The sequence below is a fragment of the Suncus etruscus genome, chromosome 14 (assembly GCF_024139225.1).
Source record: "Suncus etruscus isolate mSunEtr1 chromosome 14, mSunEtr1.pri.cur, whole genome shotgun sequence".
Classification (NCBI taxonomy): Eukaryota; Metazoa; Chordata; class Mammalia; order Eulipotyphla; family Soricidae; genus Suncus; species Suncus etruscus.
Window position 1 is genome coordinate 73,220,562 of NC_064861.1, and position 27,805 is coordinate 73,248,366.

At 54.5% G+C, this 27,805-nt stretch overlaps 2 protein-coding genes across 3 annotated transcripts in view; one reads left to right on the forward strand and one right to left on the reverse strand.

The window, feature by feature from the left end:
* The window catches only part of GCSH (glycine cleavage system protein H), a 729,662-nt gene that overhangs the window by 254,977 nt on the left and 446,880 nt on the right, over positions 1-27,805 (reverse strand). The window lies entirely within an intron of this gene.
* CMIP (c-Maf inducing protein) overlaps positions 1-27,805 on the forward strand; it is a 139,928-nt gene that overhangs the window by 86,395 nt on the left and 25,728 nt on the right. Inside the window, exons 2-4 of one of the 2 annotated variants that reach the window (XM_049786272.1) lie at positions 1,803-1,928; positions 8,587-8,637; positions 26,648-26,809. In XM_049786272.1, the coding sequence (XP_049642229.1) occupies positions 1,803-1,928; positions 8,587-8,637; positions 26,648-26,809 (339 nt within the window). Of the gene's footprint in view, positions 1-1,802; positions 1,929-8,586; positions 8,638-22,163; positions 22,316-26,647; positions 26,810-27,805 lie in introns of those variants that run through there. The other variant, XM_049786273.1, reaches the window with a different exon arrangement.

Genomic DNA, 27,805 nt, shown 5'->3' on the forward strand with positions numbered 1-27,805 from the left:
ACCTTTGTGGTGATTTCCTTCTTCCAGCTCTTCGCCATTCTTGTTGTGCGCCGGGAATTGGTCCCTGCAATAGGCCCCCTTTGGCTGAACTCACATCATCTCCTCTGTTCCCCAGATCTGACCTACCAGGGTTCTCTGCCCCAGGACACTTCCCCATCTATATGACCAGGAATCACCAATTAATTACCCCTCATCTGTCCTCCCAGCCTTGAGGGAGCATTAGGGCCAGGGTTTGGGGGGGGGGGTCCCTGGATGCAGACAGATGGCACCCAGAGAGCTTCCTCTCTCGCCTGCTTACCCGCCCCATGTCCCTGACTGCTACCTGTGGCAGCCATGGTCCATTTGTTTTGGTTTTGGGCCACACCCAGTGGTGCTCAGAGGTTATTCCTGGCTCCGGGTCATTCCTGAATGGGCTCTGGGGACTAAATGCAGGGATTTAACCCGGGTCAGATGCGTGCAAGGCAAACGCCATCTCTGCTGTGTTCTCTTTGGTCTTAGCAACTTCAAACTGGGCCTCTAAGGGACCCCAAATGGAAACAGGATTTTTTTCTTCCCTGGTATTGTTGTTATTATCATTAGTTCTTGGCAATAGCCAATGGTGCTCAGGTGCTGCTCCTGCTCTGTGCTCGGGGATCACTCCCTACAGTTCTCAGATCCTGTGTGGTGCCTTGTGGTACCAGGATCCAGCCCAGGTTTCTTTCCCACATGCAAAGCACATGCTTGTCCATCTGAGCTCCTGTATTAGATTCTTGGAACTTAATTTTCTTTTCTTTTTTTTTTTTTTTTTTTTTTTGGTTTTTGTTTTTTGGGTCACACCCGGTGGCGCTCAGTTATTCCTGACTCTATGCTCAGAAATCGTTCCTGGCAGGCTCAGGGACCATATGGGATGCCGGGATTTGAACCACTGTCCTTCTCCATGCTATCTCTCTGGCCCCAGAACTTAAATTTTGACAGGCAACCAAACTGACTTCTTAGCTAAGCATTTCCTGGGTAGGATAGAGATGACATACAGTTGAGCTTATTTCTGGTTAGGAGAATATTAAGAGAACTGTCTATACCCATGTGGTCTGCGGCACGGAACGGATGAGAAGTCCTGCTCTCAGCCTGGTACCCAGGCAGGGGCATTAGCAAGCTTAGGGTCCAGCATCACTGCCAGCTGCAAACTTGGCGGATCTGATCCAGATACCTGGCAGGTGCTTGCAGGAAATGGTGAATTTAATGGGGCAGAGAGGCTGGAGTGGACCAGGGAGTGCCAAGAGCCACATGTGTAACCTGGGCAGACACTGACACAGAGTGAAGCTTGTTGGCGTGTGTGTGTGTGTGTGTGTGTGTGTGTGTGTGTGTGTGTGTGTGTGTGTGCGTGTGTGTGTGTGTGTGTGAGAGAGAGAGAGAGAGAGAGACAGAGAGAGAGAGAGAGAGACAGAGAGAGAGATAGAGACAGAGAGAGCGAGAGCTGGCTTGTGTCCTGTCTTCCTACATCCTTCTGGCCTCACCCAGACATCTCACCCTCCCTTCCTTACACCTTTGGTTCCCCCTGAACATGCACAGATGGGGACCCTGAGGTCCCTTATGGCTCTTCACCATGGGATCCCCAAAAGCCTGGGCAGGAGGCTGAGGTAGGAGCTGGATGCACTGCACCATCTTGGGACTTCTTGAACTGGGGACCTGTGATGGTGTTGGGGGGAGGGTGTCTCCAGGAAGACCCTTTGCCCCCCGGGGAATTGTCATCAGCTGTCCCTGCATTGTCCCCACTGATCTCCCTTCAACCTGTCACTGACTCTGTTCCTTTTCTGCCCCTGCAGCCCACCGGCTACATGGAGAACTCGGTGTCCTACAGCGCCATCGAGGATGTGCAGCTGCTATCGTGGGAGAATGCCCCGAAGTACTGTTTACAGCTCACGATTCCTGGGGGGACTGTCCTGCTGCAGGTAGGAGCTGCTTTCCAGCGAGGAAACCGAGGGGGGATATGCAGGAAGGGGACATTGTAGAATCTGGGAAAGGCTGTAAAAGTATAGGTAGGGGCGGGGGACCAATGGACACAATAGTCCATTTCAGCTCTGCACAGAACAAGGACACACCTGAGTCCTCCTGGCCTATGTCCCCTCACAAGAGTGCTGGGACTGTTGACCAGAGATAGCACAGGTGTTCAGAGCATTGGGACACCAGGACTCATCTGAAAAGAGATGGGATATCTAAGAGGATTTCAAGCACAGTTTTATCCAGGAGAAGGGCTTTTGCAGATGGTGGCTGTTGTTTACTTATGTCCAAGGACTTTGTCCCCCACATCTGTATTCCCAGGATAGGCAGGTCCCCTGGTGGATATTGGTCTCAGGGTGGGAGCAATGGATGTCTGACATTGCCCTGTCAGGCTCCCAAACACCTGCAGTGAGAAAAAAGGTTCTCCCCTCACTTGGCCCCTTTTCCTTCTGGTGTTTCTGTTAAAAGGGAAGTTCAGGGGAGGGAGGAGATTGTACTGTCCTGGTGTTCCCCACCTTGCTCCTTGGAGCCTCTGATCTGCTGGTCACCCCTGGTCAGGACTCAAGGAGGGACTCAGGGCATGAAATTGGAGCCACCCACATGGGACACGTGGCATTTGGAGGAGCAGTACGGGACCCCCGCCTCCTCTAGGGAACTTCAAAGCCACATCCCAGTGTCACCCAGGAAGTAGCCCAAGCCTTTCTTGTCCTCACCCTTCCTGGAGACCTGCCCAGAAATGCCCCTGTGGACCCCCCTCCCAGTATGACCCAATGCTGTCCCCATCTACTTCAGAGACTAGACCACCTGGGAAGGTGGGGAGGACCCCCCTGCACCCTTTAGGAGAACTCCTTCCTTCTGTCCCTCACCCTCAGCCAGCAAAGCCCTTATTCTGGGACTGGAGGAGGTAGAGAGGTACTCCAGGAGCATTTCTGAAGCTGGCCTTGCTGGGCATCCCTGGGCCTTCTGGGGATAGGCATAAAGGACCTGGGAGATGTGGCTGTACTAGAGCCTGTCCTTGAGGCACGACGCATTCCACTCAGGTACTCACCAGGAGAGCTCCCTGGGGTGGTGACATTCAAGCTGGGTGTTGCAGGATGAGTAGGAGAGTGCCGGGCTGAGAGCTCTGGCTCTTGGTAGAGGGAGCACAGTGGATGTAATACTGGGTGCTGGAGGGGGGTGTGGTCTGACTGCTGCCAGGGGCAGGGGGGTGTCTGGAGGCCCTGGCAGTGAGGTGATGATGGTGTGTGTGTGTGTGTGTGTGTGTGTGTGTGTGTGTGTGTGTGTGTGTGTGTGTGTGTGTGTGTGTGTGTGTTGAAACTCTCCGGGGCACTGGGACATTTTGGGTGTGTGTGTGTGTGAGTTGGGGCAATTTTAATTTGCTAAAAAAAGGTAGATTCGGGGATGCTCCGTGGTCTTTTTTGGGGGCCACACTCAGTGGCGTTTAGGGGTTATTCCTGACTATATGCTCAGAGATCACTCCTGGAGGTGCTCAGAGCATCATGGAATTCCAGGGATCAAACCTGGGTCAGCCCTCTGCAGGGCAAACACCCTACCTACTGTGTTATCGCTCCACACACCCCTGCACCCCCCCCCTTTTTTTTTTAAAGGCGGAAACAGGCTAAGTTGGGTTTCAGGAACTCTAAGCTGGAGGAAGGAGGAAGGAGTCTGACTGAACCCTGTGGCCGGAGCCAGCTCCTAGGGCAACACACCCCAGGGAAGGCCTGAGTGCTGTTCCTGTGGGGGTGGACAGGCAGGAAAACTGGGGTGGTGGGGCAATGACTGGAACGTTCCTTATATTTTTTAGGGACATACCTGGCTGTGCTCAGGGCTTTTTTTTCTTTTCTGATTCTGTGCTTAGGAATCACTCCTGGCATTGCTCAGGGGACTCTAGGAGGATGCCAGGGACTGAACCCGGGTCATTTGTGCAAAGGCAAACATCCTCCTCACTGTGCTTTCACTGGCCCTGTGGAATGTCCCTTTAACAGGGCCGTGGCCATAAGCCTAGCTATGATGACTCACTAGACGTCATGAATGAGGATGACGAATGGCCAGCCAGGTCCACAGCAGCTCCTGCAGACACTTCTCGCTTGCTCACTGCCCCCTGCTCTGGGGATGGTGTGGTCTGAGCAGCCTCGAACCAGAGCCGGAGCTGGAGCCAGAGCTAGAACAGGAGTGGGAGACTTGGCAGCCCCTGGCACCCCAGTTGGGCTCGGCCCGGGCGAGCAGAAGCAGGCCCATCCTATGCCCCATCCCCTCAGCATCCCAGGGAACACAGGTGGGTCTGGCCTGCGGCCATCAGTCTCCCCCTTCCTATTCTCTCCATTTCGCTCTTCCTGTTGCTGTGATTCATAAAAGGAATGTAGGGAACCGCCATACGAGGCCCTGATGCTTCCACCCCGAGATGGGGGGCACAGGAGGCCGAACCTTTGCTCTGGACCTTTGCATCTAAACCCACCTGAGGTGGGAGGCCTGCCAGCAGCCCCTTGTAGCCATGCTGAGGGCATACAGAAGGGACCGGTCCCCAGGCTCAGATACTCCCCTTCTTTGAGCTCAGGACATCTGGCTCATTCCTATCTCCCCATTTAGGGCCTCTTGATCCTGCTGTGTGGGTTGTGGGACTAAGGGGACGTGAGGTATGGGTTGTGGCTGCTCCCCATTTAGGGGACCTGAGGGGCGAGCTGGGGTCTCTGCCCTCTGACCTGTCATTTCTCTCTCCCTCCCTCCCTTGTCCTCCCAGAATTTGCTAGGGCAAGCCCAACCCAAGTCCATCTCAGGGAGGCTGTGAGATCTTGGAGCAGTCGTAGGTACCAGCAGGTTGAGATTCTGGGGACTCCTAATACCTGCTATTAGAATCCTGGCTTGCATTAAGAATGTTTATCCATGGGGCTAGCGAGGTGGCGCTAGAGGTAAGGTGTCTGCCTTGCAAGCCCTAGCCAAGGATCAGGACTGCAGTTCGATCCCCGGCATCCCATATGGTCCCCGCAAGCCAGGGGCAATTTCTGAGCACTTAGCCAGGAGTAACCCCTGAGCATCAAACGGGTGTGGCCCGAAAAATAAAAAAAAAAAAAAAAAAAAAAAGAATGTTTATCCGGGCCCAGAGAGATAGCACAGAAGCATTTACCTTGCAAGCAGCCGATCCAGGACCAAAGGTGGTTGGTTTGAATCCCAGTGTCCCATATGGTCCTCTGTGCCTGCCAGGAGCTATTTCTGAGCAGACAGCCAGGAGTAACCCCTGAGCACCGCCGGGTGTGGCCCAAAAACCAAAAAAAAAAAAAAAAAGTTTATCCACTTTCCCCTTTAATTCCCTCTCTGCTCACAGAGAGGCAGCTGGATCCCCAGTTTAAGTCTGAGGCTCCTTGCTGGGTGCAGGCAGGGCTGGGAGTGTTTTGGACCTTTCACTCCTCCCCAGGCCTCTATCCAGCCAGGACCGCAGCACCTGCTGCTCAGGCTGATCTTTCCTTCAGGAACATCTGCATCTCTTTGGGATGGTGTCGCAACCTGACTGGCCCTCTGAACATCTCACAAATGCTCCAGGGGCCGAACAGCAGTGAGTCCCCACTATTGGCAGCTGGACATGGACAGGGAGAGGAGAATTTCTTACTAGAAGCAGGAAAGCTCCCTTGCAGCTGCTGTGCATCCCAGACTGCTCATCCAACCTGGAGACACTGGGCAGCTTCTGGGAGGCTAAATAGAGCCCTTTCTGTCTTCCAAGGGAGCACTATCTCAGGCACTAGCCTGTCTCCCGAGAACTCTCAGTGCCTGTGTGGCCCACCAGACTTGGAGGGTTCTCCACAGAACTTGCCTGTCTCCCCATCACTGCCCCAGAGGCTGGAGCAGCCCAGGGCCCCAGGTGTCCCTGCAGTCTCCCTATCTCCATCCTTCAGTGCAAGGCAAGCAGGAAGGAGCAGAACTGTCTGCCCTTGTCACACCTTCCCCAGTGTCCCCAGTGAGCTGGGATGCTCTGCACCCTGCCCCCAGGAAGGTCAGGTCCTGCTCTTTTTTGTTTTTGGACTACACCCCGTGGTGCTCAAGGGTTACTCCTAGCAGGCTCAAGGGACCATATGGGATGCCGGGAATCGAACCTAGGTCTGTCTTGGGTTGGCCACATATAATGCAAATGCCCTACCATTGTGCTATCACTCTGGCCTCAGGTCCTGCTCTTGTTTGTAAGTTAGGGTTGAGCCCCTCTGACTCACCTGTGCAGCCTCTGACACCTGTGCAAATTCCAACGCACCCACATAATTCTGATGCACCTGTACAATCTCTGGCACAGCTGTATTACCTCTGACACACTTGTTCAGCCTTTAACCCAGCCCTGGGCAGAAGAATTGGCCTCTTCATCTCTGAGCTGATCCCAGTACCCCTGCTTCCTTGTCTATGGGGATCAAGGATGCCACATGTCGGTGCCGGATAGATAGCATGGAGGTAAGGCGTTTGCCTTTCATGCAGAAGATCATTCGTTCGAATCCCGGCATTCCATGTGGTCCCCTGTGCCTGCCAGCAGCGATTTCTGAGCCTGGAGCCTGGAGCCAGGAGTAACCCTGAGTGCTGCTGGGTGATAGCCAAAAACCAAAAACCAAAAAAGGGGGGGGTGGTGGAGAGATAGCATGGAGGTAAGGCATTTGCCTTTCATGCAAGAGGACAGTGGTTCGAGTCCCAGTATCCCATATGGTCTCCTGTGCCTGCCAGGGGTGATTTCTGAGTGTGGAGCCAGGAGTAACCCCTGAACGCTGCCGGGTGTGACCCAAAAACCAAAAGAAAAAAAAAAAAGAAAGAAAAAAGGATGCCTTGATCATGCACAGCTAGGCAGAGAGAGAGAGTATTCAAGATAAGAGTTGTCTAATTGTGAGGTCTTTTCCAGAGAGCAGAATAGAATAGGTAGATAGATGCTTTTATCTATTTGTCCATCATTTTTGCCTTCCATTTTTCTATCCACCAATTTATTTGTCCATCTGTCTATGCATTTATCCACCTAGTTCTCCTATAGTCCTTCCAACCATCCACCTATACTCACTTGCTTTCTTCCCTGTATCTACCCATATATTTATGCATACATACTAATCCTTCCTTCCATTGGTCCATACTTCCATTTATTAATACTCCACCCACCCATTCATGTATCCTTTCATCCATCCATCCATCCATCCATCTATACCTATGTATGTATGTATACAAACATCTATCTCACCATTTATCCATCCATACATACATCTATCCATCCATTCATCTATCCAACCAACCATATATTCATCCATTTATACATCCAGATATCCAGTCATTTGTACGTACATCCATCCATCCATCCATCCATCCATCCATCCATCCATCCATCCGTCCTTCTGTCCATGTATCTATGCAGTATGCAGTAGATCATTCATTCTGTAAGTGAGCCCATCTTTAATTCCCATCCACCCCCCATGTACCCATTTATTCATCTGTCTGTCCACATTCCATCTAATAAACTGTCCTTGTCAGCCAGTGTTTCATTTAACAAATAAACAAGCTTTTGTGGACACTTGTGGTGAGTAAGGTAGATGTCGCCCCTGACCTTGCCTAGCCCACAGCAAGGTTGGGCCTCTGTATTCTCATTAGCAGCATTGCAGGAGGGCGGATGGGGACAGAGTCTGAAACCTCACTATTGAGTGTGGGAGATGTGTGTGGTGTGTAGTGAGGATGTGTGTGTGTATGTATGTGTTGTGAGTGCAGCCTTTGGGCCTTGGGCATCAGTCCTTAGCTAGTTTTGAGCTCTCAAAACTGGAACCCTCACACCCCAACAGAACCCTGAGCCCTGGACTCTGTGGGTTGACAGCATAGGTGACCTTATGCTTGGAGACTGGCCCTGGTGAGAGGACTGCCCTCGGCCACCAGGCACAGGGCTGGGGTCTGGCTCCATGGATCCTCATCTGTCAGTTTGTGCCTGGCTGATTGTGCCATAAGTACCAGGTCCTGGGTTCAAGCTATTTCCTGACCATCCCACAGGGGACCCTGTGCTGAGGGGAACTTGTGTGAGACCTTGGAGCTCCATCACATTGGATCAGCATTGGGTCAATTGGCCCTGGATGGGCCCTTGAACCAGGGGTCCCCCATCTTGATGGTGATGTACCACCATCAATCTGCCCTCCAGAGGCACAGGGGGGCTCTGCCTACTCCCCAGGAATTGCTCTGGCACCCACAACCCACCTGCTCTGGGCAGTGCTCTGTCCACAGTGGTGACTGAGGGGAATGTGTGTGTGGCGTGGTCCCCACCTCCGCAAAGGGGCTTGTGTCTGCATATGGCTGTCCCACATCCAGGTGCTGCTCTACGGGCAGAGGCAGGTTCTGGTTCCGTCCCAAGTCAGTTGGGTGTACCCACTTCCTCCTCATGCCATCTTTGGCTCTTGCCCTGGGGGTGAAGTAACCCCTCTCTCAGTTCCTGGAGAATGAGCCTAGGAGCCTGGAGCAGCCTCTCAGTGCTCAGAGCAGGGGCCTCCCACATGGCATATGACTGTTCATATGATCCCGTGTCTAAAGACTCTGGTGTGGAGCCCCAAAGATCAGCAGGGCATTGAGCAGGACTACACAGTTGCCTCTGGTGTTTGGCCTCTGACTGCCCTTTCCTTGTCCTTGCAGGCTGCCAACAGCTACCTGCGTGACCAGTGGTTCCATTCTCTGCAGTGGAAGGTGAGTCCCTGTGTCTGTCTCTATTTCTCCCTCAGGCTCTGTGGGAGCATCGTGACAGCTCTCAGTGCAATGTCAGTTACGGGGACCTCCACCTTCCCTACTGCCTGTGCCCTGCTGCTGGGTCTCCATTTTCTGGGTGCTTTCACAGCCTGGGGCCCAGTTGACCACACTCACAAGGGCCCATCCAGCCTACCTAAGAGCCCGCCTCAGGCCTATCTGCTCATACCTGGCCAGGACGCACCAGTTAGTCTCACAGAACCCAGGGGACACACGGACTTCCTCCCTGGAAATAAAGTGTGTGTGAATACTGCCCCAGAACTCCCCCCCCCCCCAGGGTGTTGGAGTTGCAGGTGTGAAGCAGAGCATTTATTGAGCATCTGCTGTGTGCAGGAAGGGGAGGGCATCAGTGGGACACGCGCTGCCTGCTGGTAAGGGTGGTCATTGTTCCCAGGGTCCCTATGGAGGGTCTGGGAGGGGGGTGTCACACCTTGGTCTCACCAATACCTGTAGGCAGAAGGGCCTAGGTGGCCGCTGTGGAGGCGGGAGCTGCTTGTCTACCCTCGGAATCGGCAGGTGCTGCCGGAGCTCCATCTCCTCAGGGAGACTGTCCCCCGTGTCCAGCTCTCCGTGGCCAGGCGAGTCCCACACCAGCAGGGCAGACGTCATCCCTGCTGGGGCCAGCTTGGAGTAAGATGCCAGAACATTCATGAGGCAGGGTGGAGGGCCAGAGAAGATAGCAGGGGTCGCTGCCTGGAGGAAGAGGCCATTTCACAGTTGCCTGGCTGGTTTGGCTGGATGCGGTGTTCCCAAGCAGTCAGCATTCCAAGCAGCTTTGCTCTTGGCTGTGCATGTTCATCTTTAACTCCTCCCCCCCCCACCCCCAGAAGGTGGAGAGGGCCGTGGTTGGAAAGGGAGGGTCCCTTCTGGCCTCTGCCACAGATCATAGACGGTCAGCGGGGAAAATGTAGCTCCCCAGCCAGAGAGAGGGTTCCAGGGGCTGCGCCAGCACAGAGGACCATGGCATCTGCCTAGGCTTCGTTGTCAGCTGTGCTGGGTTCAGTTTCCAAGCCGGTGGTGGGCCCTGCGCCTGCTTCTCCCAATCCCCAAAGATCATGGCCACCAGGTGGCAGTGGCTTCTCAGTGTCACCATGTCACTTGGCTCCTGTGGCCAGTGCCATGGCTTGGGAGACTGGGAGCCAAGCTCACCTCCTTTTAGATCCTCCAGCGAAAACAAGTGCTTCAGAGGCTCTGCCAAGGGGATTCGAGTTCTGGTTCAGCCAGTCATTGGCTGTTGCAGGGTGCCCGCTGTGGGCAGGGGAGGAACCAATGACTCCATCACTCTGGGGTCTGGAGAACTGATGTGGATGTACCATGGTAGCCCTGCCTGCCACCTTGCCCAGCCCAACAGAGGCCGAGGCTGAGCCTGGACACTCTACCCACTAAGGGTGTCAACTCCGTTCTCCCTGCACTGTGCCCTCCAAATTCACCACCAGCCACTTTGAGAGTTACTGTTGCTGTTGTTGGTTTTTTGGGCCACACCCTTTTGACGCTCAGGGGTTACTCCTGGCTATGCACTCAGAAATCTCTCCTGGCTTGGGGGGACCATATGGGATGCCAGGGGATCGAACCTCAGTCTGTCCTAGGCTAGCGCTTGCAAGGCAGAGACGCCTTACCTCTAGCACCACCTCTCTGGTCCCTGTTGTTGTTGTTGTTTTCCTTGCTTTTTTCCCCTCCATCTTTAACCAAAAACCAAAAATCAGCAACATCCAAATCAAGACATTTAGAAGTCCCTTGCCACTGCTCCTGTTTTTTCTCAGAGTGTTATCCTTGCCATGCAGGGAAGTTGTCCTCTAGGGGCTGGCTCTGTCCATTGCCCTTCCAGCCTTCTCCACTAACCTGTAGCTCCTGGAGGGCCTGAGTCCTTTCTCCAGCACCCCAAACTTCCTCTGTAGACTGTTGGTTTCCAAGAGCTGAGTTCTAAGCTGTATGTGTGCCCATGTGCGTGCATTCATGCACACACACAAAGGCTCCATGGTGGGGATGAACATCAACTGAGGCATTTGGGTTGGTGGTCGGATCACTTTGGCCAGGAAGGGACGGGCTGTCCCAGGCCCTCGGCCCAGTCTCACACAGTGGGCTGTGACCCCCACTGTGCCAGTCACAGAAGCGCCCCCAGATCTTTGGAAGCTTGAGGTTCCCCAGGGCCTGCACTGTTTGCTCAGGGCTGTCCCCACCCCCCCCCCAGCTGCTCCCCTGAGGGCAGTAGCATAAACACTGGTGCAGAGTTAATGAGGCCTCACTCTGACTCAGCAACACCTCTGAGCAGCTCACCTCTGAGGCTGTGTGCCCCTGCGAGGTCAGGCTTTTCTCTATCATGTGCGCCAGCCTGGAGGGCTCAGGCCTGTCATTTGAACCAGGTCCTGTGTACTCTTGGGGGGAGCCACATGCCAACCCTTGGGGGAAGCAGAACTCTCATGTCATAGCCTGCCCGTGAGGTGGCCCAGGATGCGACCTGTCACTCCTTGCCCACCCTCAGGATGACTTGTGGGTGGAGAGTAGAAACTTCCTAGAGCCGCCATCTTCTCTCCTAAGCCATGCTCCCTCAACTCCCATGTCTTCAGCTTTGGAAATAGTCTGGCCCGGTTGGTGCCTATTGGGCCTCTGTCCCAAGAGGGCTGTGAAGGAATGGGTGCTCTCTGCTTTATGACATGGCAAGATGGGGTGTGGGGGAGGGCTTGTGTGTTTATTTTGTTTTGGGCCACATCTGGAGATGCTCAGGGGTTATTTCGACTTTACGCTCAGAAATCACTGCTGGTGGTATTTGAAAACCATATGGGATGCTGGGGATTGTACCCAGTCTACCTCACACAAGGCAGATGCCCTCCCTGCTCTGCTATCACTCGGGTCCCAAGGGCATTTGCCTTGCACGTGGCCAATCCAGGACAGACCCCGCTTTGATTCCCCTGGAATCTCATATGGTCCCCCAAGCCTGCCAGGATCAATTTCTGAGTACAGAGCCAGGAGAACCCCTGAACACCGCCGGGTGTGACCCAAACCTCCCCCGAAAAAGGTGAGAAGGGGGGCTTGTTGTAGTCCAGGGATGAGGATACTGGCAGAGGGAGTGTCATAACAGGCCTGCGGCTCAGATTCCTTTGGGTTACCTCCCACATTCAGTGTCTGCTTTAGGCTGGGGATGTTTGAACAAAGCTGCCCTTTCACCCCCATTCCCCATTCCCCACAAGCTCTCCACTCTCGGGAATAGTCAGAAACCCTAGTACAAGTTGAGGGGATCATCACTGTTTCCACATAGTGACACACGGAGCTGGTGGCCTCTCCTAAAGAGCTGTTACTCCTAACCTGCCTCCTGAGCCCAGAGACCGAGGAGTGCCCAGCACCCAGGGTTTAGCCTCATGACCTGCCCTCACAGGTTGCATCCCCACACCGCCCACTCCACGCATGCACCCTGGCCCTTTTCACTGGGCACTGTGAGCTCCTAGCTCCTAGCAAGCCCTCTTACGATCCCAAAGTGTCTGGTGAGAAAACAGTGACCCCTGCGTCACCCGTGACCACTTCCTCAGCCTTTTCCCTACTCCCCTCCCCCTCACACCCCCCAGTTTTCTGAGAGCAACTTTGCAGCCACATCAAGGCTTGTGCCTGTGTGGCCTGACAGTGAGACTGCAGAACTGGGGGCAGAAGGCTGAGGAACCTCACCTGGAAAGACCTGCCACCCCCCACCCCCATTCTCAGGGTCAATTCCAGAGCTGTGGCCATGAGCACAGTCTTGACTTGAGATATTTGTTGTTGTGCTGGGAACAAACCCAGGCCCTGCAGTGCAGGGCAGGGCAGGTACTTTCCACAAGGCCACTGTAGGGGAGTTTTCATGACTCCCTCCCCCATATTGCCTGTACTGCCTGAGCCCAGGATTGATTCCTGGCTTTCCCCCTACCAGTTGAGTGTGCCCTGCACTGGTCCCCTCCTCTCTGGGCCTCCTGATTCTCTGCCACTCATCATCCATGAGCCCATAGTCATGAGTTTCTTGGGGCTCAAGAGGGCAATGGAGCTGTAGCACAGCATGGAGGGCACTTTGCCTTGCATGTGGCTGATCTGGGCTCGATCCCCAACAGCCTACATGGTCCTCTGAACCTGCCAGGAGTGAGCCCAGAGTGCAGATAGGTGTGGTAGTCCTCTAAAAACAACCCAGAATTCATTCCTCTGTAATAACCAGGGGCCCAAATTCCTGTGTGCAAAATGTTCTAGAAAACAACTTGAAGTCATGGAAGGCAATTAACCAGTGAGATGTTGGGCACCATTGATCCCTCATGATTGAGTCCTGAGGCAAAGCCTGACCTTGTGTCGTAACTAGAGTTCTGACCTGTGCTTCTTTTTAGGGGCTTGAAGCCTCTATAAGCCCTCCATCCTGTGTTAGCTGCTCGCCCCCCTTGGGAGTGGGACCTAGGGTGGGAACCAGCCTCACCTTCTCTGGGCCCTCTGTGTCTCCAGGTGCGATGCTGGCGGAAGGGATCAGGCTGGATTAGTTGCTGGCACTTGGTCAGAGAGGTCTTAGTGACCTCTTAAGCGGGGATAAGGGGGACCCCGCAGGGAACCATGAAAGGGGAGCTTTTCCTGCAAGGCAGGGGGCCTGTCTTGGTCCAAGACTTGCTAAGGCGGGTTGGAGGCCAGGTACAGGGAAGAGCTGAGCTGATCCCTGAAGCACAAGGCCTTGAGGTGGGTCCCAGTAAGCGTTTAGCATTCAGTGGAGGCCACAAGGCCATGGGGCCCCAGGCTACGATCCCCCAGGGCTTGACACAGTCTCCAGCCTAAGCTATGGCCTCTGGGTGGGTCATCAGGGACCCTGTAACTAATAACAAGGGGAGCTCCAGGGATTGAAACTAACAAATGGCAGAGAGCTGGGCAGCCTTAGGGAGAAGGTGGTGCCCCGAGAGGGAGTAAGCAATTAGGAGAAGCGGGATCGAGTGAGTGCTGGAATGATTCTTGTTTCCTGTTCCCATCTCCTGCCAGAAGAGCCCAGAGTCAGCGGGCCAGGCTAGCTGGGCCTTTGGTGCCTTCCTGGGGAATTGGCTGATGTGGGGGACAGTGGGGGTGGTGCCCACAGTGGCTAGGCAGGGCTAGGGCAGATGGGGCATGTCAGGTCTGTCTCCCCAATACATCAGAGTTTGTCCTCTTTGGGGCAAACATATGCAGAATGAACGAACGGATGGGTCCAGCACCTAAACCAGGGCCAGACCGTGCCTTTTGTCCGATCACATGGCACCCTCTTCCCCATGCCTCCTAGCAGCTTAGCCCTGTGGTCAGATATGACCCCCTTAGGCACGGATCTAGCTTGGCAGGAGGACTCGGAGAGTAGCCACTCCCTCTCATCTCATTCTGTCCAGGACTGGGGCCACTAATGACTAATCGCACCTCTGTCAGCCTGTCCTTGGGGGGAGGGGCCTCTGGCCATGTCCTGTAATGATGGGCCTCAAAGGTAACCACAGAGAACAGAGTTTTGTGTGTATCAAAATTTTTTTGTTTGTTTGTTTGTTTTTGTTTTGGGGTCACACCCAGCATCGCTCAGGGGTTACTCTTAGCTCTATGCTCAGAAATCACCCCTGGCAGGCTCGGGGGACCATATGGGATGCTGGGATTTGAACCATGGTCCTTCTGTATGCAAGGAAAATACCTTGCCTCCATGCTATCTCTCCAGCCCTGCTTTATGCTTTTTGTTTTTTGCTTGTTTATTCATGTTTGGAACCACCCCTGGCAGTGCTCACAGCTTACTCCTGGCTTTGAGTTCGGGGAATCAGTCGTTTCTCTTGAGGCCCTGGACACTTGTTTGAAGAGGCCCACTTGCTCACATCTTTGCTTCCTGGTGCACTGACTGATAGTATTCACCCCAAATAGCCTCTGACTGATATATTTCATCACTCCAGGACATTCTTCACAGCCTCTCTAGGCCCATCATCCTAACTCCCCAGTTACACATCAGGGAATTGTCACTTGTGCACTTGAGTGAAGATTCATAACTGTAGAGAGTTGAGACTGGAGTAATAGTACAATGGTAGGGCATTTGCCTTGCACATGGCTGAGCCAGGATAGACCTGGGTTCGATCCCTGGCACCCCATATGAGCCTCCGATCCAGGAGTGATTTCTGAGCGCAGAGCCTGAGCATTACTGGGTATGGCTCAAAAACCAGTGATTTACTGTCCAGAACTTGGAGGCCCTGTCAGGATTTTTTTTTTATTCTTCTGCGGGGAGATAGCTTTGAGGCCCAGAGTCCAAGTCTGATCTCTGGCTCTTTGGGGAACCTCTTGGAGCACTACAGACCTGACCACTTGTGCCTCCTTATTCAGTTGGCCTAGTATCTCCTAAGAGTGGCCCCAGGATTCCCTGAACACTGCCTCAGAGCCCCTCTCATAACCCCTCATGAAAACAGTGAAAGTCACATCTGATTTAGATCCCTTCATGGTACTTCCTGCCGTCATCTCCCTGCCTTTTCTGGTTTAGGGGTTTTCCGTTCACACACATCAAGTTGGATGGGATTTTGCCTCAAGAGAGTAGATGGAGTGCATGCATCTGCAAGTGGGATTCTACAACACTCCCCAACTCCATCCCCCAGGGCAGGCATGGAGAACAGTGGGTGAAGGGTCTGTGAGCACCACATATCCAGATATCCAGAGCACCACACCACATATTCTTTCCCCACTGTCAGCTCAGCCAAAGGCCAGCCATGGCTTTGGGGAGCCCTCCCTGCCTTCAACCCTCCTGCCAAGGGCTTTCCCAAGCCCAGGCAGAGCGCATGCAGCCACCTCCCAGAAGGACTAAGTACCGGGTGCATCTGTGGGTGGTTGTTTTTTTTCCCCAGACCGGGAGGGGGGCGCCGAGTCTCCGTGGGGCCCACGCACGCTGTGATGGGGCCGGTGACTCAGCCGCGCAAGGAACTTTTCACGCATGGAGTTTGAGGAGAACTCGTTTTCTGTCCTTTAAGGCAGAATTCTCACACTCTTGTGCTTTCTCTCTTTCTCTCTCTTGTCTGATTCTCTTGTTTTGGTTAAGAACACAAAAGGGCCGGAGAGATAGCATGGAGGTAGGGTAGCCTTGCATGCTGAAGGACGGTGATTCAAATCCCAGCATCCCATAGGGTCCCCCGAGCCCGCCAGGAGCGATTTTTGAGCGTAGAGCCAGGAGGAACCCCTGAGCGATGCCGGCTATGACCCAAAAACAAAAACTAAAAAGAACACAAATGGCAGACAGTTTGGTGATCAGCAAGCCCAGGTGGCAGCTGTGTGAGAACCAATAGCCCGTGCCCCACTGCCTACCTATTGACTCAGAGCTGAGCTGAGGCCAGTCTGGAAAAGAGCAACGTGTGGGGCCCCCAGAGGAATGTGGCCCTCACCTCACCTGGAACCCCCAGGGGGGGCAGCCAGATCCACTCTCTGGGGGAAACAGGTTGGGTTGAGACTAATTAACTCAGAAGTGTCTGATTGCCCCCTCCACCCCACATCCCGTTCTGCTGAGGACCAGACGAATCCTGCCGATGGGGCCTTAGGAGCCCTGGACCCGCTAGAGCCCATATGACAGGAAGGACTGAAGAAGTTACACGCAGAGTTGCATAAGGCCACGGGATCTTTGTCCCGGGAACGTGCCTTGCGGGCCATGGCGCACCCCCCCCCCCCCAACCTCCACAGCCAACCTGTATCTCAGTATTCTCTCCTCCTGAGCTCAAGAATCAATGTGCAGGACTCTGAGGAAGGGGTAGGGGAGCAGCAAACAAGGCTCCCAAGTCAAGTGCTTAGATCCCCAGGAGTTGGTGGGTCTGTTCCCACATAGGACTTAGGGTCTGGTGTTGGTCTGTCCCCCCGCCTTTGGTGTCCCTCTTAGACTGAGATGAATGTAAATAGTTGGCTGGGGGCCTGTTGGTGGCTGGGCCAGGGCCTCCTGCCTCTGTCAGGGTGTTTCCAGTTACCCCCACAAGCCCTCAGCCAGGGCATTTCCCCTCCCTGTAATTGCTGCTTCTCCCCAAGAACCCCAACTTGAAAGGCCAGGGGACCCTACCCTATACTCACACATTTCCTCTTGTTGCTAGCCCAGACATAGGCCATTTCCTGGGGTGTCAGACCCTGGTGGGAGGCACATGTCACTGAAATAGGCCAGGGCTGACCATCTGTGTAGCAGTGTCACAGAAAAACATTCTTTTTTTTTTTTTTTTTTTTTGGTTTTTGGGCCACACCCGGTGTTGCTCAGGGGTTACTCCTAGCTGTCTGCTCAGAAATAGCTCCTGGCAGGCATGGGGGACCATATGGGACACTGGGATTTGAACCAACCACCTTTGGTCCTGGATTGGCTGCTTGCAAGGCAAACGCCGCTGTGCTATCTCTCCGGGCCCAGAAAAACATTCTTACTACAGTGATGATACTGTAGTGATTCTGTTACTATTACTGCAGCAATGATACTGTAATAAGTTACTGTAGTACTGATACTGTGATGTTACTATGATACTATAGCAGCATTGTTCTTGTAGTGGTGATACTGTAGTAATTCTGTTGCTGTAGTGACCTGTTACTGCAGCAATGATAAACGTGTAACACTGTTAACTGTAGCATAGTGCGATTGTGCTTTTGACAGTGTAGCAGATGTCACTGTGGCGAAACTGTTCCTGTGGCAACGTGGTGGCAGTGAAGTTGCTGTAGTACTTGCATTACTGTAGCTGGGGTACCGCTATCCCTTCAGCAGTGGTACTATAGTAACACTGTTACTGTAGTTTTTTATTTTTTGTTTTTGGGCCCCACCCAGTGACGGTGACGCTCAGGGATTACTTCTGGCATTGTGGTCAGAAATCGCTTCTGGCTCAGGAGACCATATGGGATGCCGGAGATTGAACCCAGGTCCGTCCTGGATGGGCCACATGCAAGGCAAACACCCTACCGCTGTGCTATCGCTCCGGCCCCACACTGTTGCTGTAGCAGTGGGGTTTCTGGCATAGGTTGCTGGGGTAGAGCATGTTCATAATAAAGACTTTCTGGGCATTGTTCCTGGGGACCACTCAGCTCTGCAGAGGATGGGGAGGGCTTCCCAGAAAGTGCCCCTTGATGATGCTGGGCCCAAGTGGCTCCTCATCCCCCAAGACTGCAGAGCTGAGCTGGGCATCTTTTTGGTTTTGGGGGTGACATGGTAGCACATGCCCCTGGGAAAACTTGACAGAAACATAGTCTGGGGCAGATTCCTCAGAGACACAGGGTCTCTGAGAAAGAGAAGGGAAAGCCCCTGTGTGTTGCCAGTTGTAGCCCAAAATTTCCCCCAAAATATTTTTTTTTTTTTTTGGTTTTTGGGCCACACCCGGTAACGCTCAGGGGTTACTCCTGGCTATGTGCTCAGAAGTTGCTCCTGGCTTGGGGACCATATGGGGCACCGGGGGATCGAACCGTGGTCCGTCCAAGGCTAGCGCAGGCAAGGCAGACACCTTACCTTTAGCGCCACCACCCGGCCCCCCCAAAAATATATTTTTCTTTTTTTTTTTTTTCTTTCTTTGTTTCTGGGCCATACCTGGTGATTCTCATAATTTACTTCTTTTTTTTTTTTTTTTTTTTTTTTTTTTTTTTTTTTTTTTGTGGTTTTTGGGTCACACCCGGCAGTGCTCAGGGGTTATTCCTGGCTCCAGGCTCAGAAATTGCTCCTGGCAGGCACGGGGGACCATATGGGGTGCCGGGATTCGAACCGATGACCTCCTGCATGAAAGGCAAATGCCTTACCTCCATGCTATCTCTCCGGCCCCAGAATTTACTTCTTATTTTATGCTCATGGATCACTCCTAGCAGGCTCAGGATACCAAATGGATGTCAGGGATTAAAATATGGGCCGGAGAGGTAGGTAGTACAGCAGATTGGGCACTTGCCTTATGCACCAGAACCGGGTTTGATTCATGATACTCCATTTAATCCACTGAGTACCTCCAGAAGTAAATAATGCCTAAAGCATCTCCAAGTGTGACTTCGGATGGGGAACTGGAGGGCGCATGTTACTCCCTGTGCAGTGGTCCCTAACAGACCCCTTTCCTCCCCATGCCTTTCCTGCCATGCAGCTCACTACCATGCCCTTGCCCTGCCCCGGCCAGGAAGTGGACGCAGGATGGGCTTTTTCACTATCTCTGAGCTGGTTCTGTGCAGCGCTGCACAGGGACACTGGGACATGGCCACCCCACACCCTGGCACCCTGTTCTCTAACTGCAAGACCTTATGGTGTGGGCCTATGAGGCACTTGTCAGCCTGTGAGGGCCTATCCCCCACCCAACATCCAGATGGGAGCTAGGTGGCGAGCATGCTTTCTCTGTGCCCTGTGAGCATGTGTGTGCTCTGGTATTATTGTATATATGTATGCATATGTTCTTGTGTGTGCCCCCTTGTGTGTACTCTGATCGTGTGTGTGCGCATATGTTCCCTTCCATGTGCATGTCTGTGTTCCTAGAGTGTGTGTATGCTCCCTTGTACATGTGTGTGCTACTTATCAGCTGGGGCTGCCAGATCTGGGCTTTTGTGACTGAGTGAGGCTTCTGGGGTGAAGACCAACCTGTCTCCCCAACACTGGCTTAGATCCCCCTTCTGCCCTGTCCGGCACTATCTGATAAGACCAATGTGGAGGTGTCGGCGAGGTGGCGCTAGAGGTAAGGTGTCTGCCTTACAAGCGCTAGCCAAGGAAGGACCACGGTTCGATCCCCCGGTGTCCCATATGGTCTCCCCAAGGCAGGGGCAATTTCTGAGCGCTTAGCCAGGAGTAACCCCTGAGCATCAAACGGATGTGGCCCGAAAAAACAAAACAAAAAAAAAAAAGACCAATGTGGATTCAGACTCCATCTCTGAAATTTGCTGGGTCCCTCCAGTGATTGAGGCACCTGCCTGGCCACCATGGAAAACCCCAAGGTAGTGGTCAGGAGCCCTAATTTGTCAGCCAGTGTGATGGGATTGACCCGCAGTCCCCCTCCCCCATGTGTCCCTCAGAGAGGGAAGCCAGGCTGGAGAGATGATAGCACATCAGGGAGGGCTTTTGCCTTGCACCTGGGTGATCTGGGCTCGATCCTCAGGATCTCATATGGTCACCCGAGCCCCGCCAAAAGTGATCCTTGAGCACTCGATGACCTCCCCGCAAACAAAAAGCAAAGCAGGAGATAAAACATGTGAAAGAGTGGAACAGAGAAGGAAGGCAAGATACCCCTGCCCGGACCCAGTGCCAGCCTTGCTGACGTCCTGCTGAGCCCTCCTGGATTTTCCCCTGTGCACCCATCTTCCCAGGTGACCCTAGACGTCACTGAGGTGTCGATGCCACACGTCACAGGCTGGGCCAACCTGGAAAGTGGGTGCCAACCTCATGTCCCTGGAGAGGAAGGGAAAGGTCACATCTCCCCAGGAAGAAAGCCTGGAGCATTCAGCAGGCAAGGGGTTGTACTTAGAGGGACCCCTGGGGTCCTTCACCCATCACTGTAGAAGTTCGAGGGTCCGAGGTCTGCATGGACTGGCTCCTTGCCTGGCATACAATGCCCCAAACCTCCAGCTTACACGCAGATACCCTGTTTTCAAATCAAGCCACATTCTAGTATGACAGGATTTAAGGCTTGAGGCTCTGTCATGGGGTGGCCCAGCCTCTGATATGAGTGCTTGGATGAGCAAGGCCTGCAGGTTCAAGTGAGGGTTCAGTAACAACCCTTCAGTCTGACCTGGGGACCCTTCCAGGTAGTCCTCAGCCTGGCTGGGATGTGTGATGAGACAGTCCCCAGTCTTGTTTTGGAAGCTCAGGATGCCCTGGGGGAGATCCTGCCCAAATATCCTAGCGGCCCCCTTCCCCGCATGGAACCAGAATGGAGAGCCGGTTCTGGGGCTGTGGTACGGAGGGCCCCTCCGATGGCCTCAAGGACAGCTTCCTCTCACTTGCTGTCAGGAGTGGGGCGCAGTATGCTGTTTGGCTTGCTTGGCCTCGTTGGTTGCCAGGGTAACCACTCACCTGCCTGTTGAGCAGCCCAGGTGGCCTTGGCGCCAGGCTGGAGGCTGCATCTCACCCGCCCACCTTGGCCAAGCCTGACTGTGCCCTACAGATGGGCCTGATCCTCCCAGAAAGAATGCCCTGGCCATGGCAGGGCTGATGGGCATGGTTACTCTGGGGTGGGGGTGCCCTGGCTTATGTTTTCAATCCCTCCACTCAGCCCAGCCTCAGACTCTCTGTAGATCTTAAGTCGTGATATTAGAACCCCCCAGCCCTGGGATTCTTTTCTTGGACTCCTCCAGCCCCTACGTATCTACACCTTCAGCTCCCAGAGCAGGGCGTGTTTCTGGCCTTGTTGATATCTGTCAAAGAGTATGTGGGGGCTTTTCAGCTGCTCGTGTTTGATGGTCAGTTTGGGAGACACTGCACTGGAATGGCCATCAGCAAGGCTGGTGCCTTGCGTTGTGCTGTGAGGGCCTGTGTGAAACCGTGCTGGGGGTGAAGACAGAGATGTCCCCCAATCCCTACTGCCCACATCAGGGACCCCCAGAGGACAGGCTTAGCAGAGGTAGCAGGTTTTCTTGAATCGCACCCACAACCCCGGTGCACCCAGAGAGCTCAAGGAGGAGCGAGAGCGAAAGCACAGCGAGAGGGCGTTTGCCTTGCACACAGCCAACCTAGGATGGACCCTGGTTCGATTCCCAGCATCCTATATGGTTCACTGAGCCTGCCATATGAGCGCAGAGCCAAGAGTAACCCCTGAGCACCACAAGGTGTAACTCAAAAACAAACAAACAAAAAAGAAAATAATAAACCAAAACAGAGCTTGAATAGGTCAAGGACTGTGCGTAGGGCTCAGGGGCACCTGAGAAAGGTGCTGCCCAGATAGATGTCCAGGGACTTTGTGGGGACAGTGCTACATAGACCTTAAGTTTTTTTATTTATTGATTGATTGATTTTTGAGCCACACCCCGCAGTGCTCAGGGTTACTCCTGGCAGGCTCTGGGGACCATGGGATGCTGGGAATCGAACCTAGATCTGCCGCATACAAGGCATATGCCCTCCCCACTGTGCCATCACTCGGCCCTTCCCCCATAGTCCTGGGGAGGGAATTTCAGCATGCGACAGGTGGACAAGGTGCTCCTCACCTACTGCCCTGGCATAGCCTCAGACCAGCTGGGTGAGGGGGAAAGACAATGAGCTCTACAGGTCCTGGTGAGACCCCAGAATTGGGACCCCTGTTGGCACCCCGTGACTCCCTAGCATTGGTGGGGCTGTGCTGTGTTTCTGTGGCACATGATGGGCAGTGAGTGGTAGAAAGAGAGGGAGGGGGGAGAAAGAGAGGAAGAGGGAGGCAGTGGCGCAGGCTTTTGTGCACGCGATAGCTAGCGCTGGCAGGGAGTTGTAAAAGTGCGGCCCTGACAGGTGGTGGGGAGCATGCGTGCTGGGCCCAGCCGGCCCCGGGGGCTGCGGCAGCCTCAGCCTCCTCCTTCTCCTCCTTCTTCTTCTGCTGCTGCTGCTCGGGAGGCAGTGCGCTTCCAGCACATTCTGAGTCACGCCTTTCCTAGGCCGGGCTTGTTTCCCCGTGACAGTACGCCCCCCAGGAGGGGCCCTTGGCTCCGCTTTCCCGGGGGCCAGAGAACCAGGACCCGGCAGCGGGCGGGCACACAGCTGCCGGGAGCGGTTACCAGAGTGATGGCCGATGTCACCCAGGTAACGCCCCCCCCCTCCCTGCCTGGCGGAGGGCACAGACGGGATGGAGTGACTGGCTTGGCTCCTGGGCACGGGAGGAAGCAGGCACTGCGTCCCACGGTCCCGAAGGCTCTGTTCTGTCGGCAGCTGCTGGAGACTCTGGCACAGGGGCCAGTCGGGAGCCCTCCTGGCCCCTCACTCGCTCGCTCCCAGGACCTGGCAGGTGAGGAGTGGAGCAGAGCGGAGCTGGCAAGAGTGGGCATATTCCTGGGGATCTCTGGGACTCAGTCTCTGGAACCCCCCACACACACCGCGCTTGAGTCCCTCATTACAGATGAGGAATTGTGAGATGTGTCTGGGAAGGGCCCATCTGCTGCGCTTGCCACCCAGGCCCCTGGTGGCCCAGAGCTGGGCTTGGCAGGAGATAGTCCCTGTCATAGCTGATGTCTGGAAGGACAGGCAGGCAGCTGGGCAAGTGGTGGGCACAGATGTAGGTGGATGGGTTGATCCGGATACAGATGGGCCCAGCATAGGGAGTTTTCATCAGCGTGGACTCAGGTGAGCTTGGAGCCTCTCCTTTGCCTCTTTGGCCTGGCCAGGGTGGGATTTATCTTGTCTTCCTTTTGGTTTTGTGGGATCATGGTTTGAACTGAGGGGCCTCCTACCTGCAAGGCACATGCTGCGCGTGGGATTGGGTGTTTGATTTTATTTTTATTTGTCCCAATCTGGTCACACGCCCCACAAAAGCGCCTGCGGCAAGTATCCGATCAGGATCCAGGCGCCCATGACACTGTGAGACCCATGTCACTGTGAGGTGCTGAAGCATTTCCTTTGGCCCAGAAGGCACCCTTGGTTCCATTTGTGGCCCAGTCCCTCCGTGACACCCGGCGATGGCGGCTCAGGGCTCCGCTGGCCTCACGTGACTGACTGAACTGAGCACACCAGGACTCGCTTGCAGAAACTTTTCTCCGTGTCAGTGAGGTCTGACCGTGCTGTGGCCCGAGCCAGCGCTTCTCTTCTCTTCATGGCAAACGCCTCCTTCCCCGCAAAACCTGCCTGGCTCCCCCCAGCCCTGTTTATCCTTGTGTAGGTGGAAACAACTCAGGATGTAGCAGTGAAGGCAACCAGCCTTCATGGAGGCTGGTTCTTGTTTCCTGGTGTGGGTTTCTGGAGGGGAGTGGACAGGAGGTTTGATGGCTCTGTGCCTGAAGTTCTGGGAGCTGTCACCTCTCTTCTGCTCCCCAATGATTGCTGTGGCTTGTCTAACTAGCAACCCGGGATGGAGAGTCCCTCCCAGCAGACAGACTTCCCAGGAAGATACCCTTCTCTGGGAAGGAGCCATGGGAGTGGTGGTGTTTACTACAAGACCGGGCCGGTTCTAGGGACCACCCTGGCTTGCCCCACTGTTAGCCATCTTGTTCCTGGATTGATCCCGCCGATTTGTACCCAAAGTCAAGTGGCCAGGTCCCCACTGTCCACAGCTTCTGCCTTTCTATCTGACTTTCAACTCCAAGAGTCTCTGGGCCTCCGTCTCCCCTCCCAAACACCCCTACCCACTACACCCTCCCCCGAGTCTGATCAGGAAGAGGATACCCTTTACTAGCTGCGTGACCGACAGGACCCTGCAGTAGGAGGGTGGCTCTCCCCAAGTTTGCCTGCCAGCCCCCCCCCCCAGATTTGCTCCCTGAGAACTCAGGGTTTCTGCTTGTGATGGGTTTTGGAGTACAGACATTGGATGTGGGGGACCTCGTCAGCCCAGTTCACTTGCTCTGTTCTGCTAGGGACAGCTGTTCTGCTCGGTGGCCTGCACCATCTCTCTGAACCCCTATAGTCACCAGGGCCTGGGGCATCTCCAGGCTGTCCCGTCTTGGGTCCCACCTCCCTGTCTGTTCCTGGACCTCTCATGACTCCTGTATCTCCCCTCACCAGCTCCCAGGGATACCCCACGGTTGAAGGACATGGCTGCGAGCAGTTAGCTCAGTGCATGGCGCCCCTCAGGCTGGTCAACACTTGACCTTGTCAGCCCCCAGTTCTTGCACTGTCCAGACCACTGTCCTTCTCTGAGCCAGGGTGTGTCCTGGCAGACACAGATCCTTCCAATGGAGGGAAGGCCAGGGGCCACATTAGGGTAGAGTCACTCAGCAAACCCCATGCACATCCCGTCCCTGGTCTCAGTTTCCTGCAGTATGTGTGGCAGCCCCTCAGCTGCCTATCTTAGGCTCTGTCCTTTCCCATAATCTTCCTGGTCATGCCCCTGTGCCTGACTCAGTGAGCACTTTCTCAGGAGCAGACCAACGCCATTGCTCTTTCTTGACTTGAGAGGGCACAGTCTGTAGCTGGCCAGAGGTGCCTTCCCTCATTCCCCACTCTGCGAATACTGTGGGCCCTCATCATGTTCTTGGGGGTTCAGGAGGATAACAGCAAGTGTATGATCCACGACTGCTTGTGTGGGGGCCAGATAGAGATCACAGTGGTCAGAGCACTTACCTTGCACTTGGTCTTGCCAGGAAAGAGTAAGTCCTGAGCATCGCCAGGTATGGACCAAAAAGGAAAAACAAAAGAAGAAAATAAAAATCTCTGCTTACAGTGTGATCTTGAGGTGTCAGAAGCCTGAGGAGCGGCTGCCACCGGTGGGCTGACTTCTCGCCCAGGCAGCTTTTCTGAACTACCCTCAGGCACTTGATGGTTCACTGCACACCAGTGATAGCTCCCCCACATTCTTTTTTATTTTTTTTTTTATTTTTATTTTTTTTTTGGGCCACACCCGGTAACGCTCAGGGGTTACTCGTGGCTATGCGCTCAGAAGTCGCTCCTGGCTTGGGGGACCATATGGGACGCCGGGGGATCGAACCGCGGTCCGTCCAAGGCTAGCGCAGGCAAGGCAGGCACCTTACCTCTTGCGCCACCGCCCAGCCCCCCCCACATTCTTTTTGTTTTGTTTTGTTTTTGTTTTTTTGAGGGGTCACACCCAGCAGCACTCAGGGGATATTCCTGGCTCTATGCTCAGAAATTGCTCCTGGCAGGCTCAGCGAACCACATGGGATGCCTTTTGCATGCAAGGCAAACGCCTTACTTCCATGCTATCTCTCCGGCGCCCCCCCCTTGTTTGTTTGTTTGTTTGTTTGTTTGTTTGTTTTTGGATTTTGGGCCACACCTGGCAGCACTCAGGGGGTTATTCCTGGCTCTACAATCAGAAATCACTCCTGGCAGGCTCCGGGGACCATACGGGATGCCGGGATTCAAACCACCGTCCTTCTGCATGCAAGGCAAATGCCCTACTCCCATGCTATCTCTCTGGCCCTCTCCCCCTTCTTATAAAAGTGAGGTCTCTGCCTCAACACTGCTGGGCACTCAGCACTCTAAAAGCCTCGTTCCTGATGCCCATTAGGGGCTCGGGCAGAGCCAGGTGGTGCAATGAGGGGAGCAAGGCTGATAGAGAGGGGATACAGCAGAAGATTGCGGGGGGGGGGGCATGCTGATTATCTTGAGGGGGAGCCACGGTGGGTGGGTGAGGGGTGTAGAGGGAAAAATCAACAAGTGCAAGATCCCAGGGAGTCCTGGCGTGGGAGGTTCTGCGGTGATGGGGAATAGGGGTGGGGCCTGATTGGCAGAAGGGGAAACTGAGGCTCTGAGTATGCTGCTTGCTGTAGTGGGTCATTCCCACGCCCCCCCCCCCACTTGCCCTTTGCAGTGCCTTGATCTTCGCCCTCCTGCTCCCCTGTGCTGTCGCACCCTGCTTTCCATCCCTCGGAGGGCCAGTTGGGACCGCCCCGTCCCCCACTCCCCCCTTCCCTCTTTCCAACCTCGGCTCTGAGTCTGTGGCATGTCACCCCAGCTGGCTGCTGGCATGGTGACCCTAAAATTAGGTTTTCCCCCAGGAGCAGAGCGATTAATGATGGCGTGTTCGGGCCTAGAGTCTCCCTGGCCGGCCCACGGCAATGGGCTGGGCTGGGTTGGGCTAGTTGGGGCGGGTTGGGGTGGGGCGCAGTGGGGGGGCTCTTGGCAAGGACCTCGGCTTTCTGAGGGTTTCTTTTCCATGACGTCAGAGGGGTGGAACCAGGGCAGCCTCAAAGGCAGTTGCAGCCCCACGCACACTCCCCTGTTCCCAAGCTCCGCACTCCGTGCCTGACACCAAGTGAGTATTGCAGTCACCATCCAGTCCAAGGGTCACCCCTTCCTTGATGTGACCCCCATATCCCAGCAGATGCTGAGGCATTGAGGGCTAGGGACTGGTTCCTGATCCCTCAGTGTGGCCAGCACACACGCTCTTCGCTCCCCAGTCCTCTGACCCTCTGCCGTCCTCTGCCTCACAGTAACATGCATCTCTCTCTTTCTCTCCCTGTCTGCCCCCAGAAAAAGATTTACAAGTACAAGAAAGTCCTGAGTAACCCGAGCCGCTGGGAGGTGGTTCTGAAGGAGATCCGCACGCTGGTGGACATGGCGCTCACTTCCCCGCTACAGGATGACTCCATCAACCAGGCACCCCTGGAAATCGTCTCCAAACTGCTCTCTGAGGTCAGGCACTCCCCAACTCGGGCTCACATGCACACGCACATGAAAAAGCACATGCACCCACTTCTGCAGCAGGGTCACCTTCTGCCCTGCTGGGATCCTCAAGCCCTTGCTGTGGGGGTGAGCCGATGTCCCTAGCCCAGCAGTTTAGGGGTTGGCTGGAGAAGGTGACCGCCTCCTGTGTTTCCTGCTGAGCTCTGCAGCCGTGGGGGCCACCCTGACAGACCCCCAGCCTGGGATAGACATGGGCAGTGGCTGCAGCAGAGGTCAGAGCCCTCTAGTTCCTCACCGGGGGTACCCCAAGCTGCCTGCCTGAATACCCCCCCCCAGCTCAAAGCTGAGAAGTGTGAGGGGCTGAGACATTCAATATTTCCACAGTCAGGATTCCTCCAACTGCAGGTGCCTCTTCACTGCTCTGATTCAGCTGCCCGCACACAGGGCCTTGGGCTTGCCAGTGGCGTGAAGGCTCGTGGCCTTAGTGTTCGGTGTTACCTGCAGGGTTTCATCCCTGTGAAAATGGCTTTAGGTAGGGGCCAGAGAGAGCATGGAGGTAAGGCATTTGCCTTTCATGCAAAAGGACAGTGGTTCAAATCCCGGCATCCCATATGGTCCCCCATGCCTGCCAGAGGCGATTTCTGAGCATAGAGCCAGGAGTAACCCCTGAGCGCTGCCAGGTGAGACCCAAAAACAAAAAACCAAAAAAAAAAAAAAAGAAGAAAAGAAAGAAAAAGAAAATGGCTTTACGCAGGTGCCTGCCAGGGAAATTCTGGGGAGGGGACGCGCATGCTGTCCCCACGTTGGCTCCTTACCAAGTTTGCATTTTCTAGGGAGAACCCTGGGAACAGATGATTCGAGGCCACTGTGTTTTGAGGGACTTGGATAGTAAGGAGATATCACAGCATGAGGGAGGTTTCTGGTTGCCTTAGAAAAACACTCAAAAAAGGCTGGGAAAGAGCCAGGAAGTCTGGGGTGTAGGCCACTCTTGCTCTCCACCCCCAG